General features: G+C 43.4%; 1 protein-coding gene across 5 annotated transcripts; it reads right to left on the minus strand.

The window, feature by feature from the left end:
• Nucleotides 1–245: 245 nt before the first annotated feature.
• Nucleotides 246–3,457, minus strand: LOC135649782 (phosphoglycerate mutase-like protein AT74H). Of its 5 annotated transcripts, none has more exons than XM_065168596.1 (5): nucleotides 2,937–3,457; nucleotides 2,482–2,601; nucleotides 2,150–2,363; nucleotides 694–774; nucleotides 246–560 (listed from the first exon to the last, which is right to left on the minus strand). In XM_065168596.1, the coding sequence occupies exons 1-5, from the start codon at nucleotides 3,385–3,387 to the stop codon at nucleotides 482–484; spliced, it is 945 nt and encodes a 314-aa protein (XP_065024668.1). In that variant the 5' UTR covers nucleotides 3,388–3,457; the 3' UTR covers nucleotides 246–481. The 5 variants fall into 5 exon arrangements, with proteins under 5 accessions (XP_065024668.1, XP_065024676.1, XP_065024652.1 ...); XM_065168604.1 differs by having other exon boundaries at nucleotides 651–774; XM_065168580.1 differs by having other exon boundaries at nucleotides 246–513; nucleotides 639–774.
• Between the last annotated feature and the right edge of the window lie 17,432 nt (nucleotides 3,458–20,889).

Consider the following 20,889-nt stretch of genomic DNA (forward strand, 5'->3'; position numbering starts at 1 on the left):
AATAGTACAAACTCGATCGTTTAATGAGTCAGATAAGTTGATTAAATGATATCAAAGCTCGAGATGATCCTATCAAATCGAACGATGTGTCTAGCAATATTATCAATCACATGAGATGAATATAAAAGAATAGCAAGCTGAAGTATCAAATTTTCTTTTGCCAACTAAACTGAATTTTCTTTTTTCTTTTTTTTTTTATTGTTAGTCTTGATAAACAGGTCTCTATACACTATACACAAAGAAGATCAATGAAAACTAATTAGTAAGCAAAAAGTAACACTTTGAAACTGTACCTCAGCTTCTCTGTCTCTCATTCTTACACATTTCGACATCAACTGGAAACATGAACTATATAAAGCATCTAATCTACAAGAACTGATTACAAACTATACAAGTTGATGGACTCGATCAATCGCAGATAATTCTGATAGGGCCTTGAGATTCCTGAGCATACTGCCTTTCCCCTTCCTCTTCTTTCTTTCTAGACCAAATGTGTAAAAAACGAAGATCCATCTGTTACAAAATCATAATTCAACTCACCAGGTTTTGCAGTCATTTGCCTGCAACAACAAACAATAATAATAATAATAATAATAATAATGCTTACTCTACTCCATTAAAGGAAAAAGGAGGAATACACTTATTTTAACCATCAGCAAGAAATTTTCTCTATCCAAGGCTACTGTGCGGTACCACATTTGATCATTCAGCATGGCTTCTGTAAGACCGAAAGCTCGAAGCTCCTCCACAGTGTGATGCACAAGGAGGCTGTACCTGTGTTCGACATATAGAAGCATCATTCACAAATTAATGTTGACAAATAAAAGCTAGATAAAATTTGCTAAAACAAAACTGTTTCAGATGATCTCAGCATGTCAGCAGAAGTTGTTCATACCAATAGCTTAATAGTCATCAATGATGGGACACTATTTTATTGCAAGTTTCAATACAAAATCATCATTAATTGGTTTTCATATTAGAGAATTTCCTGTATTTTATGTACAGTTAAAATTCCTGTATTTTATTGCAAATATGAAATATTGATCTTCAACCGATCAATGACCATAAATATAGCATCTCAATGTAAGAAGAATCCATTGCTCAACGAAGAAATTAATAAGTTAATATCTGCATGGTGTTAGAAATTTTATGTGATATTCTGTGCTCCTTTATGGATGAAGAAACGATGTAAGAAATCAGAGCAACATAATTATGAAATCATTCTTCACCATACCTATATAGTAGACAACATGAACTGGGTTTGTCGACAGTCCCAGTGTCGGAAAATATTATTGATATATGAGAAGTAATTGGGCCATTGAGTAATGGCGAAAGATGGAAATTTTTTAGTTTATCATTATATTGCTAAGAATTACAACCCCAAATTGTGTGCTTCTCAACTTTGAAGAGAAAAAGAAGTCCCCCAGAAAAAAGGAAGAGAAAAAAAAAAAAGAATATCTTGCTGGAAGAGGCAATAATCAATTCAGTCTTTCAGGATAATTACGATGCTTATTTGCTACTGTATCTTGCTGTATGTAGTCCACAATCTACCCACACAAAATAGGAGCAAATTAGTTATTAATTGTACCGATTTTGATGCTTGTGGAAGTTCATAGCCAAAAGAAATTTCCAACAACTTCATTGCAAATTTGGCAAACTTCAAACACTTCAATTTGAGTACCACAAAATTTTTTTGTCAACTTAAAAAAAAAAAAAAGAAGGAAACACAAAAATGAGCACAAAGTGTGTCAAAATGACAGCTCAATAATGCAGAGCTTTAAACAACCAAGCTCAGCAGTTCCACTGTTTTTCTCAAAGACCATAAATAAAAAGGTCGGTTGAGTTAATTAATTAATGATATATTTTCCCTCAAAAAAGATACAAAATCACAAAAAAAAAAAAAAAAAACCATCTGTTATAAAATTCTGTTGTCCCGGAAAGGCAGTTAAGCATCAGTCGACAAGGATCTGAGGCAGAAAATAGGGTACCACCAATATACTATTTCTCGTACACAGACATGCTTGGACTCTAGCAAGAAGTAATCAATCGACACTGGTAAGTACAGCCAGTAAACAGGAGTGTAAAAACATTTGGATTTGTGAAGGAAAAAAGATGAGAATGTCCATTTAAAGAGAAAAGAAAACAGTACCTTCCACCACTACCAGTTTGCATGACTAGCATTCCTCCATTGTCAAAATTGTTGAGCCCCTCAAACTGCTCCACTGTCCACTTGTACCATCTCATCAAAAACACCCGCAATGTTAGGCCATGTGATACAATCACCAAATTCATGTTTGGTGATCGTTCACCTGGTGGTTGGAAGCGGCCAATGTCAATATCTGCCCTGAGGGTTTCCCTAAAGCCTGTAGCAGTAACACTGCATAATTATGAAGCTATGCATCTCAGAGAAGTAGGCCAACTGTGTCCAATGATAGATTGATTCATTTGATTAAAACAAATTAAACCAGGTATATCACAAACCTGTGATTCGGTCATAGACATCAGCAGCTGATTCCCCATTTGGAAACCGATAGAAGAAACGGCCATAACGGTGACGTATTTCTTTCTCGATTCTCATTTTCTCCCTATCCTGAAAGTTTCCTATCCCATGCAGGTAAACAGATAGCAGATTCTTAGATCAGAACAGTTGAATTAAATCATTTCACTGGTGTGTTCAATATTATGACCCAAATTGAAAAGTAAATGCACCCATATCCCAAGATCTAAAGTATCCAAACAGCTAATATCTCTGAAAATTATGACAATTTTCTTGATTCCCTTAAAATAATAACAACCGGAATATAATAATGCATGCCAAAACCCTCCGTACTTGTAAATTGCACAAAATCCATGAAGAATTGCAACACCAAAAACCATCATCTAATTTCCTCCCGAAAGAAGGCACACTTGAGGCGTAGGTATCACTAAGAACGTACCGAAATCTTGTTCCCGAACCCGCGGCTCCTCTCTGACACCCGCGATCCTTGATCTCTCAAAGGCCTTGCCGAGGCCACGGAGGGTCTCGAGCGTCCGGCGGTAGGGCGACACGTAGAAGTATACCTTCCAGTCGTCGGCGCCGTCGCCGGCGACGAGGTCGCGGATCCGGAGGCCGCACTTCTCGGCGTCGCGCCAGCCCTTGGGCGTAAGGCCGATCTTGGGGTCGGGTACGCGGGTGTAGACGCTCTCGTCGACGTTCCCCTCGCTCTGGCCGTGGCGGACGAGGATGATGCGGCGCGGCCGGGGGCACGGCGCCGCCATCGAGCGTTCCGGGAACTGGGCCTCGGGCGCGAGGGGCGGCGGCGGGCGGTGGCGGCGCCGGCCGTGGGTGTCCTCGCAGCAGCGGAAGCGAGGGGGAGCGGCGAGGGAGGGGGAGGCGATCGCGACCATGAGGGCTTTCTTATCTCTTCCCGATCAAGAGAAGAGGAAGCGAGTGGCGGTTGCTCACCGTGTCTTATGGTTAAATCCCTTCCCATGCGTTATGCAAATAAATAGCATTTATACTTAAAAAGTAAACAATTATATAAAAATATATTATTATTATTATTATTATTATTATTATTATTATTATTAATATTATTTCGTATTAAAATTAAAATTCTACAATAAAAAAGTTCGAATATTAATTGAAAATATTTCCTCCAACTTCTTCCTTAATTATCTCGAATAAAAAAGACAAACCGAAAAACAACACGACGGTAACAACTATCGTTACGTAAATTGCTGGTTAAGTCGTGCCCCGACCGACGATAACAACAAAACTGTCTGCGAGCAACGTTAACCCTCTTCCAGAATAAGAAGCGATGGCGCTGGCCTCTTCCTCCTCCGTCTAGGGTTCCGTCTACCGCCGATCTAATCACCGAGGCCGGCCCCTCCGCCGCCTGGTTCCCCTTTCTGCTTCCCTCCAGCCGCCCATCAACTCCCCAGTTTCGGCCCTTGCACCAACCAGAACCACGGCAACTACCCCAGTTCCAGAGGCTCCGCCCCCGCTTGGCTAACCGGAAGAAGCATCAGTATTTGTGCTCCCCTCCGCTTCCTCAGGCGCCGTCGTCGATGTGGGCATCCTACTCCATCCCCGCCTCTGACCCTGGCACAGCCGTCGGTACTGCCCTTCTTCACAGTACCCTTTCTAGTATGCCCTGCGGCCCGTCTGCCGCCGCCGTCAGTCCCTCCTTCGCCGCTCCCTCCACCTTCTCCTCTAGGGCCTCGAGCCAGCCCGGAGACCCATATGGGTTATTGGCAAGGGTGGAGACGGAGGAGAAGAGGAGATTGAGGAAGAGGAGAGAGTATTAGAAGCAGAAGCAGGAGGACAGGAGCAGCTTATGCTGAAGCGATCACAGTCCACTATGCTGCACAAGACTTGGATGCTTTTATCAGGCAGTGCAAGACGTAATGGCTCGACGACTGAGCGTTGCATGGTGAGGAGAGGATCGAGAACCAGTTGAAGAAGCCTACAAGCTTCATCTGCAAGATGAGGTATGTAAGATTTCTTGGCAACTAAACTTTTCTTTATCTGTAGTGCTTCATTTACTCTATTTTTTTCTTTGATTATTTTCGTTTTGATTTGATTCTTTCAAGACTATCTTTTTAATAACTAGAACAATGTCCACCTAGTTTATATATTTGCTTCTCTTGAGGACATTAATTCTATATCGACAAATATTATTCATGGGATCAACAAAATTCATCTGTTCTATATGCCACTTACTAATTTTCTGTGTTAGATAGACAATTGACCTATATTAATTATCAGTTTGTCTTGGATAGTTGCTTTTTCCTACCACATTTACCTCATTTATCTGACAACATGTCTCACTTCAATATACTTAAGACTTAATATTTCTATTTCTAGTTTCATTAACAATACCTATTAGACCTGTAATTCTTAAGCTTTTCTATTTGAACCTACTTAAGTAATGGTAAGTTTCATGCATTCTATCATGACAGGCTAGAAATAATCATTTGCTAGCCAATTCCAATTAGGGAAAGAAATTGGAGCATGCATTTATGCTTGTTGCATCTTTAATTTTCTTAAAAGAGCCATTCAAGACTTTCCTACATAAAGACCTTTGATTCTATTTGGCAATCTTTAGGTTTCCTATTTTATGTTGGGATGAACTATAATGTTGGACAAGATTATACATCCATGCTTGTGACCAATGTCAAGGAAATCTAAGTATGATTTTTGAATAGGTTCTGTTAGTGTAAACAACTTTAAGCCGTGGCCTCGGGACTGACGCGGTTTGGTTTGGGTCCGGAGGACGGGGATCTTCCTGGGACGCTCCTCCCGACTGCCGAGGTGGCCGATCACGGTGTTCCGATTGGGACGGGGTCGCTATTCCCTCCGGACAAGAACTCCACGCTTGCGCGTTCAGCATGGACCTTCGGCCTCGCACATGCACAAAGGTCGGGTCGGGAAGCTCGACTCGACCCCTCCGACGATCAAGTCAGTGAGTGGTCATGGGGGGTTCTTTTTTCTAGCCCAGTTGTCTCTCCCCTCACTCTCTGCGTGAAAGTTTTTATAGTGAGAATTACCGTTGCATGATGTGCTTGCTCGTAGGGAGTAGGATCGTACCTCTGGTAGCGTCTGACATTGCCGTTGGCGTGGCGTGGGGGATCGAGCCTGAGCAGGGTGTTAATGTGCCTTGGTAGGCGTTCCAATCCGCTTTGACCGGGTGCCTCATCAGGTCAACAGAGGCGTGAGGCGTCATCTAGGGCAACTAATGTCACGCGAGTCTTATCGCAATTATTACCTTCATCATATTCCCCCCCCCAAAGGAAGCTATGCGTCGGTTGCTGTAATGAGGTTCCGAGGCATGGCTTCAGCTTTGAGAAAGTGTCCTTGCCCGGTGTTTGCCGGTCCGTTGCCAAGGGTGTGGGAATCGTGGAATTTAGTACCTAAGGAGAGTTGGATGCGCAGGGGTGACCCTGGGTAGTGCGCGGCCGAGGAGCACAACTCAGTCGAGCAGGCCGGGCAAAGGCTGTGGTTTCGGGCGACACGCGGCTGAGGAGCACGACGCAAGCAGGCATGCCGCGCAGGTGTGATCTCGGGCAATACGTAGCCGAGGAGCACGGCGCAGGTGGGCAGGCCATGCAAGTGTGGTCTCGGGCAACACGCGGCCGAGGAGCACGGCGCAGGCCACGCAGGTGTGGTCTGGGGCAACATGCGGCCGAGGAGCACGGCGCAGGCGGGCAGGTGCACCGTGCAGGCCGTGCAGGTGTGGTCTCGGGCAGCATGCGGCCGAGGAGCACAGTGCAAGCGGGCAGGCCGCGCAGGTGTGGTCTCGGGCAGCATGCGGCCGAGGAGCACGACGCAGGCGGGCTGGCCGCGCAGGCGTGGTCTCGGGCAACATGCGGCCGAGGAGCACGACTCAGGCGGGCTGGCCGCGCAGGCATGGTCTCGGGCAGCATGCGGCCGAGGAGCACGGCGCAGGCGAGTAGGCCGCGCAGGTGTGGTCTCGGGCAGCATGCGGTCGAGGAGCACGACGCAGGCGGGCTAGCCGCATAGGCGTGGTCTCGGGCAACATGCGGCCGAGGAGCACGATGCAGGTGGGCTGGCCGCACAGGCATGATCTCGGGCAACACGCAACCGAGGAGCAACTTGGTTTTGATCAGCAACCCATTGCTTAGTGACGCGCGGGCGCGGGAGGCCAGGTCACTTCCTAGGGAAGCCCAAAGGATCGTCACTTTCGGGAGTCGCTAGCTTTCGAGGCCGATAAGATCAGCGCTTCAGCATTCGCACCGCGCGCTAATTGGCTGCCACGTCAGGCCATATTTATGGCGAAGTGACGTTCGGTCTGCCTAACGCAACGTGCTTCAGGAGGGGAAGGGTCGCCGTTTTGGCGGGACTTTGCCTATAAATAGCGTGCGGTTGGCTTCCTGCACGTCTCGTTACTTGCATTCGCCTAGTTGCTCCTTCGGACTGTGTTGCTCCGTCCGAATCGGCTATCCTGCTGTTCCTTCCTAAGGTCGGTGAGGATGGCTTCCCCTTCTTCCTTGCCCCCGTCTTCTTCACCGTCCACCTCCGGTGATGCCGGAGAGAAAATATTGCTGTCGAGTCCCAACTCGTCATCCGATGAGAAAGCAGCTAGGGCTCTCGAAGCCTTAATGTGGCCGCACGACCTTGACTCTACCGTGAGCGAGTCGTCACTTGGTTACCTCCGGGGCCGTTATGGTATCCCGGAGGAGTTTGTTCTTATTGCCCCCGAGCCGGGGCAGCAGGCATACGACCCTATCCCAAAGGGTTTCACCCTAACTTTAGATGCCTTCGAGGCCGGGCTACGCCTCCCACTGCATCACGTCATCACCTCTTGCATTTCGTGGTGACGTATTTCCCCGTCACAGATGGCACCGAACTGCTGGCGCTATCTGGTGGCGTTCCTAGGGGAGTGCCACTACGCCAACATTACCCCGACCCGGTCCCTCTTCCTCTCTTGTTTTCGCCTTTCCAAGGGGTCGGGGGGCTACTATCTGTCCGCTCGAGCGGGCTTTCGGGTTAGCGGGGCCCCTTCCAGTAATAAGGGATGGAAGGGGCGTTTCTTTTATGTCTACCGTTCTGTCACAGACTTAGCTGGTTTTGCCTAAGTCGTGCGGCACCCTTGCGTGTCCGTCCGCAAAGGTCAGCCTCCCCGAAGCCTCCCATTATCCCTTAGGACCAACAAAAGAGAGAACGGGTTAGAGAGAACGCCTCAATCGGGATCCACAAGCAAACATCTCCGAAAAACATTTCATAGACAATGCAAATTACAAACAGACTTTACAAGCTCTGAACAATTGCACAACAAAGGGTAAAATGATCCATTACAGACCGAAAATCTCTCGCACGTGTCCACATGACACAACATTTATTTACAAGCCTAAAGAGGCCACCAACCCAACTAAAATGGGACTATTAAGCCTTCGGCCGCCCCTCTACATGCTGTACAAGGCATGAACATGCCAAAAGACACGTACATACATAAGCATTACATCCAACATCTTGTTTAGAAGTTTGTCCGTGACATTCTCCCCCACTTATTCCTTCGACGCCCTCGTTGAAGCCTTTGTCGACACTACAACTCCTCGCCTTTGCTGAGTCTTCAATCTTCTGCTCCAGCTACAATGCGCCTCTTGGCTCCTAGCTGCTGTTTTTGAGTAGTCGAACCTTTGATCTGCCATGCTGCTTCAACTCACCAATGACTCTGACTCTGGTGTGGGGTTGGCTGAGTTGTGTTGATCATTGTTGATTCCTGCGGATCCCCCAGATGAAGGAAAAGACCATCCTTACTACGCCAGTTTCTCAAATTCCTCATGCTGCTTGAACTAGGTGGATGCTTGTTGGAGCTTTAACGAGCATCGTCTCGCAAACTTCTGAAGTTTTGGGTTCTTCCTCCACAAAATTTGCTCATTGACTCTTCTTTCACTTAGTTGTCCCATCCAAGTAGGTTCGCATCACTTCCGCTTTCGATTGGCATTTCGTTGGGAAATGAAACGGACAATCTACTCTCAGTAGCACTTATCACCGTTGGTGAGGATTTGACAACTATTGTCTTCCATTATCTTCGAAGGGTCTTTGAACTTGTGCAGAGCTCCTCTGCTGGATAGATAAGAGAATTGGGGTACTTGGTTTCGCCCATTCTCTTAAGAGTTGAGAAGGCAAAGGTTACTTGACTTCGCCCGCCTCCTCGAGGTTGTACTCCATGCATCGAGCTGGTTACTAGCCTTCGCCTGCTCTTTGCTCACACTTCTGAAGCACTTGAAGTGTTTGCACTCCTTGCGTTGAGTTAGTTACTGTGATTCACCTTCTCAATGCCATCGAACTTCTGGAATGCAGGAAGTTTTCACCCCAACTTGGAGTAATTATCTCATAGGTTTGGTCGCCTTTGGGATTGTACCGTCTTCTCTATCAACCCTGCCGCCTACTCCACTGAGTAGCAAAGGTACAACACCACGTACTGCTTGCTTCGTTCCTTGGTTATGCACTCTTGCATGACCCGAAGTCCTTCACTTTCGGCTATCTTGATGAGAAGCTCCTTGACACCGGTCTTACGAAGTTCCTCGGCCTTTGTCCTTCAGCCATGAATTTTGCACCCTTTTGGTTGAAGAGACTGACAATGAGAGTAGTTCCATCATACATCCTAACATCCCCACCAAGTGCCTTCTCTAAGTTACACAATCATCTAGAAGTAAGATTCCATACATTACCGGAAATAAGGTTAATTCAAATCAAAGATGCATCAGAATTACTCTTGAAATAAAATAAATATACACAACAAGGTCTACAATCTCACTCTAATATCAGTTTCAATATTCTATGAGACCAGCATGCTTGGAGATTTCCTCTGCATGCTCTACCTCCTCGGCCCCTTTCACGACCAAGCGCTCTCCCTCCATGAGAGCTAGGGATCAATGACTTTCACGGAAGACCCGCCTCTGCGGTACCATGGCGCTGCCATGCCCATGGCCCTACTATCCGTCGCCTCGCATCTGTATCCCTTTTCTTCACGATCAGTAGATATGTCTCCATGACACTCCTCTGAGTCCACCTCCATTCTAACCGATGCTTGATTTTGGGTAGCTAAGTCCCTCTAGACTTGTCGTCGCTTCCTCGCCCCTTTCGACCCCCTGCTTCAACAGCTCTGTGTTCTCCAAGCAGCCCGTTTGGTCAATGGAAAGACAGACTGCAACTCCCATGCATGGCCTCTGCTATCACGTTGTAGGGTTTGCACCGATTCTGTTCTCCTTAGCTTCCTTGGTAGCAACGTTCGCTTACTCGACCTTGTCCTTTGACTTACCGGGCTCCCTTAAGCGAATATGAGCTATGGAGCAGTCCAACTCTCCAGCTGCTTCGATCATACCTCTGCATGATCAAGTCCCTCCCATGGAACTCACTAGTACTTGCATTCGAACTTTTCCCTTGGTGGAACACAGCCCCCATATGCTGATGACCAAGGCTTTCATCCGATGCAAAATTCGATGCACGCACGGAAGACCCGCCTCTGCGGTACCCTGACCTTCACTCCTCGAATCCATAGCCCTTCTTGCCGTCGTGTTGTTCATCGAAGTGGAGCTCCCAGTAGCTCTTGATCATACCTCCATATGATCTAATCCCTCACGGGACTATGTCGTGTGTATCGCATTGCCACGAACTGTTCCACCACGATCCGCTGCACCATGTCGCCTCCTAGTGACATCTCCATTGCATTCTGATCCTTGTGGAATAAACTCGAATTGTGAACCCTCCATGTGTGGCCTCTGCCAATACATCGCCGGGTCTCTTCCACCTTCGATTTTGTTCGCTCCTTTGGCAATCGACCTTCATCCACCCACTCTTGGGTCACACCTAGATGAAGCACCGCTCTAGGACAGTCCGTCGCCTAGTAGCTCCCGAAGTCCACCGACTTCACTGTAATTTGTGCACCATTGTCTGGATCCTGGGCCTCTGCCCCTACCTGTTGAATCTCGTATTTTAATGATGAAACTACTTGATATGTGTTTATGATTTAAACTGCATTTTGAGCGATGCAGGTCTACTCGATCGGGTTTAGACAGTTGACGCAGAAGGAATTGACGTTGCGCCGGAAGAGATCACGTCAGGATATTGGATGGCTGAATGCTTCGGATGTCGGGCATCGGGCCAAGGAGAGCGAAATTGCGCCAAGGATATCGGGGTTGCGGAGGTCAACCGCCGATTGGGCAACAAGCCGTAAGAGAGGATGATGCACCGAAGAATCGGACGAAGCGCCAACCAATGACGTGCCGGGCAACAGAATGTCAATTCACGTTGTAATAATTGTCTAGATCGGAGTTGAGTTTTGGTTTGTGTGTGTAGGATTAACTACGATAACGATGAAGACATAAAGCGAAACAAAGTGCTGGAGTCAAGCACGAAGGATTCGTTGGGAGTTCGAGAGTTCGACGGAAGTCCGAAGGTTCGTCGGGAATGCTGCCGGAACTAGCCGAGAATGAGTAGGGAGCTTGCCGAATGGTTTTTCGGAAGCTCGCCGGAAGGTTCGTTGGAAGTTCGCGGAGCTCACCAAGAAAGATCGGAGCTTACCGAAGAAGCTCGTTGGAACTCGCCAAGATCAAATCGTGAAGTCTAGGAGCTTGCCGGGAGTCCGCAGAATGGTTTCCGAGAGTTTATCGAAAGACCGTCGGAAGTTCGCCGGAAGCTCGCCGGAAGAAGTCTTGACTTACGGACTTTGTAATAGCTTAGAAAATGTCTTTAAATTCGTAGTTAGCATGTTAATTAGGGTTAGGATTAGGTGTTAATCCTATAACCCAAGTAGGGGCCAATTGGGCTCGAGTTCGGACTGGTTTGGGCCAAGTTTGGAGCCCAACCAGTGAGCTGAATTGGCCTAGGTGGTGGCACCGCCCAGCACCCGAGAGCTGGGCGGTGACACCTCCTGGGTTGGGCGGTTGCACCGCCCAGCACCCGAGCGCTGGGCGGTGGCACCGCTTGGCTGGGCGGTGGCACCGCCAGCATCGGGAACATAAGAGAATTCAAATTTTTGGAGCCCAAATTTGAATCCTCTTGAGGCCTATAAATACCCCTCAAGTCTCAGCTGAGAAGACAACTTTTTGAGTAGCAAGTGATTGAGAGAAAAGTCTTAGAAGAGTCTTTGCCTTTCTTGTTTTCAATTTGCTAGCGTTCACCTCCTTCTTTCTTGCTGAAAATCTGTAAGAGAGTGAACCGCTTGTAAAAGTTGTAAGAGGGGTATTTACCCTTCCCTTTCAAGAGATTTGCTAGTGGAAGGTGGGAGCCTCATCGAAGAGGGGCCTCGCAAGTGGATGTAGGTCATTTGACCGAACCACTGTAAAATCGACGTAATCTCTGGTTTGCATTTACTTATTGTCATTTATATTACTGCAAACCATTTGCACTTTAATGCTATACTGATTTGTCTCCGTCTTACTTATCTCTTCAAGTTAAAATGCAATCGAAACAGTTTTAAACGAAAACGTTGCTTTTATCGTACGAAGTTTCCGAAAAGTGTTTAAATCGTGAAAAGTTTATCGCACTTCACCGCTGCACTATTTCACCCCCCCCTCTTAGTGCCGCTCCGATCCTAACAATTGGTATCAGAGCCCGGTATTTCTCATTTCAGATTTACACCCGAGAGAAATGGCTCTTCATGGCTTTCAAGAGGGCTTTTCGGTTGTTTGTCCACCGTTGTTTAACGGATTGGACTACACTTATTGGAAAACTCGAATGAGAGTTTTCTTGATTTCTATGAATTTAGATTTATGGAATATCGTTGAAAACGGCTTTCAACTTCCCTCTAAACCGATGAACGAATGGTCGGATTTGGAGAAGATGTATTTTTCTTTAAACGCAAAGGCTATGAATGCCTTATTTTGCGCTTTGGACAAAAATGAGTTCAATCGGATTTCTACATGCGAAACGGCTTTTGATATTTGGCGAACACTTGAAATCACACACGAGGGAACTAGTAGAGTCAAAGACTCGAAAGTGAACATTTTAATGTATGATTTCGAGCTTTTTCAAATGAAGCCAAGCGAAACCATTGTTGACATGTACACCCGTTTTACGGATGTCGTCAATGGATTACAAGCTCTTGGTAAATGTTTCTCGAATTTTGAACTTGTTAGTAAAGTTTTACGATCACTTTCTAAAGCTTGGGAATCAAAAGTAACGGCAATACAAGAAACAAAATATTTAAATATTTTTTCACTTGAAGAACTTATCGGCTCATTGACGACATATGAAATGGTGCGCAATGCACATGATGAACACAATGAACACTTGAACCACCTTCCAAAGAATAGGAAGGATTTGGAACTCCAGACAAATGAATATCACTTGAGCGATAACTCAAGTGATGAGGACAATGATGAACTTGAACTTCGAACACTAACTCTTAATAAGTTCATTAAACAAAAATCTAAAATAAACAATGAACTTGAACGGAGGAAGAGGCTAAAGAAAAGGAAGGCACCCAAGGATGAATCAAGAACTTCCAAAAATGAAACGGCGAATTGGGCTTTGACGGGCTTCGACTACAAGGTAAGCAGCTCAACTCTCTTGAATTATTTTGAAATTACTTGATGTTTTCCATGATGCATTTTCTCTTTTCTTTTGAATAATTATTTTTCTTGAAAATTGTATGTTTTATGTTAATAGAATAAAATGTTAGATTTAAATAATCATATATATGTGCTTGAGAAGCAAGAATGTGTATTTTGTTGATTTCCATATTAACTTTCAATGATGATGCATGGTTTTTATATGGAAGGCTTGATGATATTTTTTTTAAACCTTGTCTTTGGTTTTCAAACATGATGTATGTTTTTGACATAAGAACAAAACTTGAGCATGCTAATATAAAGTCAATCACATAAATTAAAACTAAAGAAGTTTTAGTTATCTATAAGAATCATTCAAAATTATGTTCAATGAGACCATTGCATAATGATGTAATGAAAATATTAAACATTTTGAAACCATATTTTAGTGTCATGCATAATGATCATGCTTAATAAATTTCAAAATTATGCATATGAATCTTGTGATTTATGGATTATTGATTTTTACCATAATGAAAGTGCCTTATTAATCTTTGTTGTAATAAATCTTACACTTTCGGTTTTAAACATTATACATGTTTTTATTTGGTATAAGTGAAATAAAATCATATGAATTGAAACAACTAAAAATAGGAAAATATTTTTTCCTTGAAAAATTATTTTTCTCTATCCTATTGATCTTGATGTTTATTATGATAAATCTATGTATACCATTTTGAATCTCTTGAAAGTAATGTTGATATTTTGATGATTTTGATGATTTAAATTTGAAATGAGTTTTAACAAAATCATGATATTGATTTCTTGGAATAACATGAGATTACCTTTGATGATCATTTTGATTCATGAAATTTTGGATTCATGACTTGGTCTTACAATTGTTTATGAGATGGTTGAAATCTTTGTACGTTTGAATTCTTCCCTTCTCATTTCAATTTATGCATGTTATATGTTAAAGATTTAAAACCATGTTTTGGTATCATGCATATCTAAGAAATATTGATGTGACAAATTGAATAAGTTGAAAATGAATGATGATTTTTCTCTTGAATATAACTTGTGATATTTTTTTATATAAATCATCATTTTGATTTCTCGACATTCGATACATGAGATTTTATTATAAATCAAAATTTCTCATTAATCGATCTTCTACGATTTTATTTGATATTCTCTTGAGAGGAGATTTTCTAAATGAATCATGATTTTTCCTTGTGAGTTCTTGGAGTTATTACTTGATTTTTCTTTTAAAACAAGATCTCTTCTTTGTACTCCTATGATTTTTCTTGATATTTTATTTAAAGAAGATATTTACTATATGAATCATGTCTTTTGGTATTCAAATGATTTTATCCTTCATGACATGATTTCCTTGTATTTATGGCTTGCATGGCTTGAAATGTTTTGGTATAATGCATGCAATGATGAAATATTCATAAAGTTAAAATGATGTATGCAATACTTATGATAATGATGTACATGATGTATTTATTGCATATGATGTGTATCATGAATGCTTTAAATGATGAATGTTTGGTATTATGATCAACATGTTGATAAATGCTTAAAAATTTTAATGTTTGAGTATCATGTATGATATGCTTATTAATGATGATTGATTTATTTTTCGGTATCGTGCATGAAAAATAAGGTTATTGAAATTGTGTATATTTTAATTTGAATATATAATGATGCACAAATAAGAATGATACTTACCTTTGTCATAATATGAAAATTGATATAAGGGTCTTCCCTTCTTTTTGACAATGACAAAGGGGGAGCAAGAATTTCTAGTGTGGACATCATGAAAAGAGGCAAACTAACTAGCTTGCACAATTCAAGATGAAAGCAAAAATTGCACTTCTCAAAAGAGAAGATGCAAATGTAACATTTGCCAAATTGTTTGCTTGCCTCATGTAAAACATTATCTCTTGCTAGTTTGGCATTTTTGCTAGCTTGTATGTTGCAAAACTTGATCACTTTTTCAAACATTTTGCTAGCTTACACTTTGCAAAGAAAGCAAAAATGACACTTCTAGAAGAAAGAGCTTGTTATTTTGAACATCACAAGCTTGCCTATCTTAAGAAACAAAAATTGCAAAAGTGCTATCTTGCCTATCTCAAGAAGCAAAACTTGCAACTTGCACATTGCAATAGGAAGCAAGAATTATGAGCTTACACAAGAAAGCTATCTTGCATTTGCTTTCGAAATTTTTGCTAGCTTGTATATTGTGAAACTTACATATCGTAAAAATTGCTAGCTTGTAGTCTAAAGAGAAGCAAAAAGTTGCTATCTCAAAAGAAGCAAATGTGCTATCTTGCCTATCTTAAGAGGCAAAAATACTAACTTGCACATCTAGCAAAACTTGACAAATTTGCATATTTCAAGAAGCAAGAGTTGTTTTCTTGAACATCTCAATATTGCTAGCTTGCATGATGTAGAACTTACTATCTTGAACATTACCAAAAGTGCTATCTTGTATGCTATAAAACTTGCATATCTAAAACTTGATAGCTTGAATGTCCTAAGCATGATGCATTACTTGCTAAATTTTCTAGCTTCAAAACTGCATGATGATAAAACTTAATATTATGTTTTTCATGCAATGAGTTGAACTTATATTACAAACACAAAGAATAGTTGTACTTCTCCTTTTTGTTGATGACAAAGGGGGAGAAGTATGTTGATGACATGATATGCATAAGTCTATGCATGAGTTCATAATGACGTGTTGCAAGTATTCATAATGAATATTGCAATGACTTGAATTCAGTTTGAATTCAAGGTTCTATCAATATGGCATATTGATAGGGGGAGTTTGTTTAAATTCCGGGAGTTAAGGTTAACTCCGTCATCAAGTGGTTGTCATTATCAAAAAGGGGGAGATTATTGAATCTCGTATTTTGATGATGAAACCACTTGATATGTGTTTATGATTTAAACTGCATTTTGAGCGATGCAGGTCTACTCGATCAGGTTTAGACAGTTGACGCAGGAGGAATTGACGTTGCGCCGGAAGAGATCACGACAGGATATTGGATGGCTGAATGCTTCGGATGTCGGGCATCGGGCCAAGGAGAGCGAAATTACGCCAAGGATATCGGGGTTGCGGAGGTCAACCGTCGATTGGGCAACAAGCCGCAAGAGAGGACGATGCACCGAAGAATTAGACGAAGCGCCAACCAATGACGTGCCGGGCAACAGAATGTCAATTCGCGTTGTAATAATTGTCTAGATCGGAGTTGAGTTTTGGTTTGTGTGTGTAGGATTAACTACGATAACGATGAAGACATAAAGCGAAACAAAGTGCTGGAGTCAAGCACGAAGGATTCGTTGGGAGTTCGAGAGTTCGATGGAAGTCCGAAGGTTCATCGGGAATGCTGCCGGAACTAGCCGAGAATGAGTAGGGAGCTTGCCGAAAGGTTTTTCGGAAGCTCGCCGGAAGGTTCGTTGGAAGTTCGCGGAGCTCACCAAGAAAGAACGGAGCTTACCAAAGAAGCTCATTGGAACTCGCCAAGATCAAATCGTGAAGTCTAGGAGCTTGCCGGGAGTCCGCAAAATGGTTTCCGAGAGTTTATCGGAAGACCGTCGGAAGTTCGCCGGAAGCTCGCCGGAAGAAGTCTTGACTTACGGACTTTGTAATAGCTTAGAAAATGTCTTTAAATTCATAGTTAGCATGTTAATTAGGGTTAGGATTAGGTGTTAATCCTATAACCCAAGTAGGGGCCAATTGGGCCCGAGTTCGGACTGGTTTGGGCCAAGTTTGGAGCCCAACTAGTGAGCTGAATTGGCCTAGGCGGTGGCACCGCCCCGCACCCGAGAGCTGGGCGGTGACACCTCCTGGGCTGGGCAGTTGCACCGCCCAGCACCCGAGCGCTAGGCGGTGGCACCGCTTGGCTGGGCGGTGGCACCGCCAGCATCGGGAACATAAGAGAATTCAAATTTTTGGAGCCCAAATTTGAATCCTCTTGAGGCCTATAAATACCCCTCAAGTCTCAGCTGAGAAGACAACTTTTTGAGTAGCAAGTGATTGAGAGAAAAGTCTTAGAAGAGTCTTTGCCTTTCTTGTTTTCAATTTGCTAGCGTTCACCTCCTTCTTTCTTGCTGAAAATCTGTAAGAGAGTGAACCGCTTGTAAAAGTTGTAAGAGGGGTATTTACCCTTCCCTTTCAAGAGATTTGCTAGTGGAAGGTGGGAGCCTCATCGAAGAGGGGCCTCGCAAGTGGATGTAGGTCATTTGACCGAACCACTGTAAAATCGGCGTAATCTCTGGTTTGCATTTACTTATTGTCATTTATATTACTGTAAACCATTTGCACTTTAATGCTATACTTCTTTGTCTCCGTCTTACTTATCTCTTCAAGTTAAAATGCAATCGAAACAGTTTTAAACGAAAACGTTGCTTTTATCGTACGAAGTTTCCGAAAAGTGTTTAAATCGTGAAAAGTTTATCGCACTTCACCGCTGCACTATTTCACCCCCCCCTCTTAGTGCCGCTCCGATCCTAACACTACCAGCACAATCTCCGCTGCGCACCGCTTCCTTCATGGCAACTTGAATGGCAACACTGTGGCATATTCTTCAAGAGTACCCACCTCTGAGTCCTCTTGCCCCGTGCTAAGGTCTTCTGAACTCAACTTCGCCTCCGCAAATTGAGTCGCCTTAGTTCCTCCATCAAATGCTCCTCCGAGATAAGGTGCATGTGCCCAGAAGCTCCCTTCGTCTTTGGCACCATGCAAGATGAGTCTGCTCCGTCAGAATGAAGGACCCATGGAACAACATGATTCTACTCTTGCCTCTGCAAGAGTTCATGTCCTTGACCGCTGTCTAAGGAAAGCACTGTGCCTCCGCTCTATGTTCCAACTTCTATGCTGGCTCCCTTTATGCGGCTTGGGTACTTCGCCAAGTTACACCCAAGTTGCTCCGCTCCTCGTTTTTGCATTGAGTTGATGGTGGCCCTCGCGCCCACCATTCCACGGGTTAGCCCTCCCTTGAGTCCGATCTCCATATCAACTCCAAGTGTGCCTTCATTTGTGTTGCTTTGGGTCGCTCCCCCACTTGATCTCGCAATGCATCCACCAATGCATTCTCTCGAGCGAGATCATGCAACGACTCCTCGCTGCTTGCTCAGTCCATTGAGCTTCGTGGAGTTGTTGTTTGTTGAGATACTCCTCCTCAACTTGTGAGGTCCGTCCCACATGATTCTCCCTCTGGAGAGCCGGGACTTATCCCTCCTGGATAACTGTCCCATTGGAGCAACATCTCTCTTCATTTTGGAGACCACCATCCCCTTGGACTACTCTGATCTGCTGAACAAACTGTGCATTGTTCTACCTCCTGCAAATGCACTTGCTAGATTGCGACTCCACGTCAATACAGCCCCCGCTGCACCACTCAAGGCCTAGCAACATGCTGAACTCGTTGCACACTTCAGCCTCCTACGGATGTATCCTTCACATGCTGAAGAGAAAGTTTCAATGCTCCCTGGCGCCGAGTTTCGGTCGCCTTGGGATGGCCATGAACATTCCATCGTCCGCATACAAGCCCATGCATGAGTACCAAATTCTTCGAGTTAGCAATTCCCCTCACCTCTGTGAGCTTTACATAACTCTTTTGGTCGTTGAGCAACTCATTCCACCTTACATGGTCTCATCCTTTACCAAGCGCCTCGCTTGCCTTGAGCACCATCAAGTATAGTTGTCAACGTTGAGTCATAGCTCAAACTCAGCCATCCCAACCTTTGTGCGCTCCGCATTCTTCCAAGCTTGCCTGTTCTCGTGGTGCCTCTTGCGCGAAGGGTTGGCCATTCCTCTGAATGCCAATGTCAGATGCCCGCTCCTCCGAGCGACTCCTTTTCCCTACATCTCCATGCTTGTTTTCCCCCAAACGGTCGCGCATGTGCTGACTGCCCTTAACGCAGCCCCGCTAGGTCCCCTACGTTTGCATGCTAAGTGTTTCTATGAGTGCTTATCCCACTCTGATACCATCTGTCACGGACTTAGCTGGTTTTGCCTAAGTCGTGCGGCACCCTTGCGTGTCTGTCCGCAAAGGTCAGCCTCCCCGAAGCCTCCCATTGTCCCTTAGGACCAACAAAAGAGAGAACGGGTTAGAGAGAACGCCTCAATCGGGATCCACAACAAACATCTCCGAAAAAACACTTCATAGACAATGCAAATTATAAACAAACTTTAAACAGTTGCACAACAAAGGGTAAAATGGTCCATTACAGATCGAAAATCTCTCGCACGTGTCCACATGACACAACCTTTATTTACAAGCCTAAAGAGGCCACCAACCCAACTAAAATGAGACTATTAAGCCTTCGGCCGTCCCTCTACATGCTGTACAAGGCATGAACATGCCAAAAGTGTAACATCCCTCATTATCGAAATTTTCGTATAAGTTTCTAGTTATAATGTAAGTATCTATTTTAAATTTGATAAAAGAGCCAAAGTATGAATCTGAGAACTTATTCATAAGATTTGGGGGATTTGTTCAAAAAAAAAAAAAAAAGTTTTTAGGACCTATATGTAAACCCTAAGGACCTAATCGTAAATATAATAATACAAGGACTAAATTGTAAAATACACAAAAATACAAATCCCACCGTTTAAGCCTCTCTGCCTTTATTCTTAAGGAACCAGAGAAGGCAGCTACGTGGATGAACAGAGAAAGAAAGAAAGAAGAAGAGGAAAAAAAGGGGGAAGAAGAAGAAGAAAAAATTGGGGCTTTGAGGTTTCTTACTAAAATCTTCTCAATTGGGGTCATAATTCTCAAAGGCAAGTGTTCTAACCCCATCCTACAGAAGTATTAGTCTATGTTCCTATATTGATTCTGAAAGATTTATGCTTAGAACCTGATATTTCTCTCTTTGGACATAAAACCAATGATATGAAATTTTTTCGGTAAACTGACCCCTATACACTGTTTCAGCTAAAATTTTTAGCACCAAATGTGGATTTAGGCAGAACCTAGCTCGTTTGAAATTAGACTCTTATATCTTTCGTTTGACACTGATTTTGTAGATTTTGGACACCGAATACTTACCCAAACGTCTGTTTCAAATGAGCCTATAGATGCTGCAGAACAGGGATCAAAATTTCTGACCTTTCGATACTAAAAAACCTATAAGTCCCTGTTGGAAATTCTGATTTATACCAAACTGATTTCGTTCGAAACTAGACTTGTAGACCTTTCTTTTGACATATAGATTGAAAAATTTGGAATTCAAATTCCTACCCTATTATCTGTTGAATCCGACCCTATGAATTCTGCAAAACAGTGATTTTGTTTTTGACCTTGTGTTACCAAATCAAAGGTAACTCCTTGTTGGAAACCATGATTCATACGAAACTTGTTTCAATAGAAAATAGATTGATATATCTTTCGACAATAGCCTTCTTGAGGGTATTGGAGCATAATTGACAATCTGAAGTATTTATCCAATGAGCCTCTCGAATTCTGTCAGAAATCGAGCTTTGATCGATTTCGTATCTTCTGTTTTCGTTCGTTTGGAAATAGATTTTGTTCAGTTCCCTTCACTCAATTGTGGCTTATATTAATGTTTGAATTCTCGTTTGCTCTTGTCTATAAATTATTACCATTCCTGAACATATTGTGTAACGTTTATGCTATATCACATTGACTTATATAGGCACATGTATAACCCATTGTTCCGCATTTGCTTTCGATGTGTGCCTATTCTAGTTTCATTCTTTTGGATATCGAATTCATCTAACCTTCTTATTTGAATTGAGTTGTATGTGAATGCTTGGATTCCATATGTGCCCTTGCTTTCAATTCCTTTCAAATCTGAATATAATTGTGAAAGATTATTGCTTACTTCGGATTGGCTCGTAAAGGCACA

Source organism: Musa acuminata, chromosome BXJ1-4 (assembly GCF_036884655.1).
Source record: "Musa acuminata AAA Group cultivar baxijiao chromosome BXJ1-4, Cavendish_Baxijiao_AAA, whole genome shotgun sequence".
Lineage (NCBI taxonomy): Eukaryota > Viridiplantae > Streptophyta > Magnoliopsida > Zingiberales > Musaceae > Musa > Musa acuminata.

Excerpts from the sequence above, each read along its gene's own strand:
- LOC135649782 (XM_065168580.1), bottom strand. The coding sequence starts at position 3,387 with ATGGTCGCGATCGCCTCCCCCTCCCTCGCCGCTCCCCCTCGCTTCCGC. Across the intron at positions 2,602-2,936 it reads GGTTCGGGAACAAGATTTCG|GAAACTTTCAGGATAGGGAG; the intron begins GTACGTTCTTAG and ends TGCATGGGATAG. Across the intron at positions 775-2,149 it reads CAAACTGGTAGTGGTGGAAG|GTACAGCCTCCTTGTGCATC; the intron begins GTACTGTTTTCT and ends TGTCGAACACAG.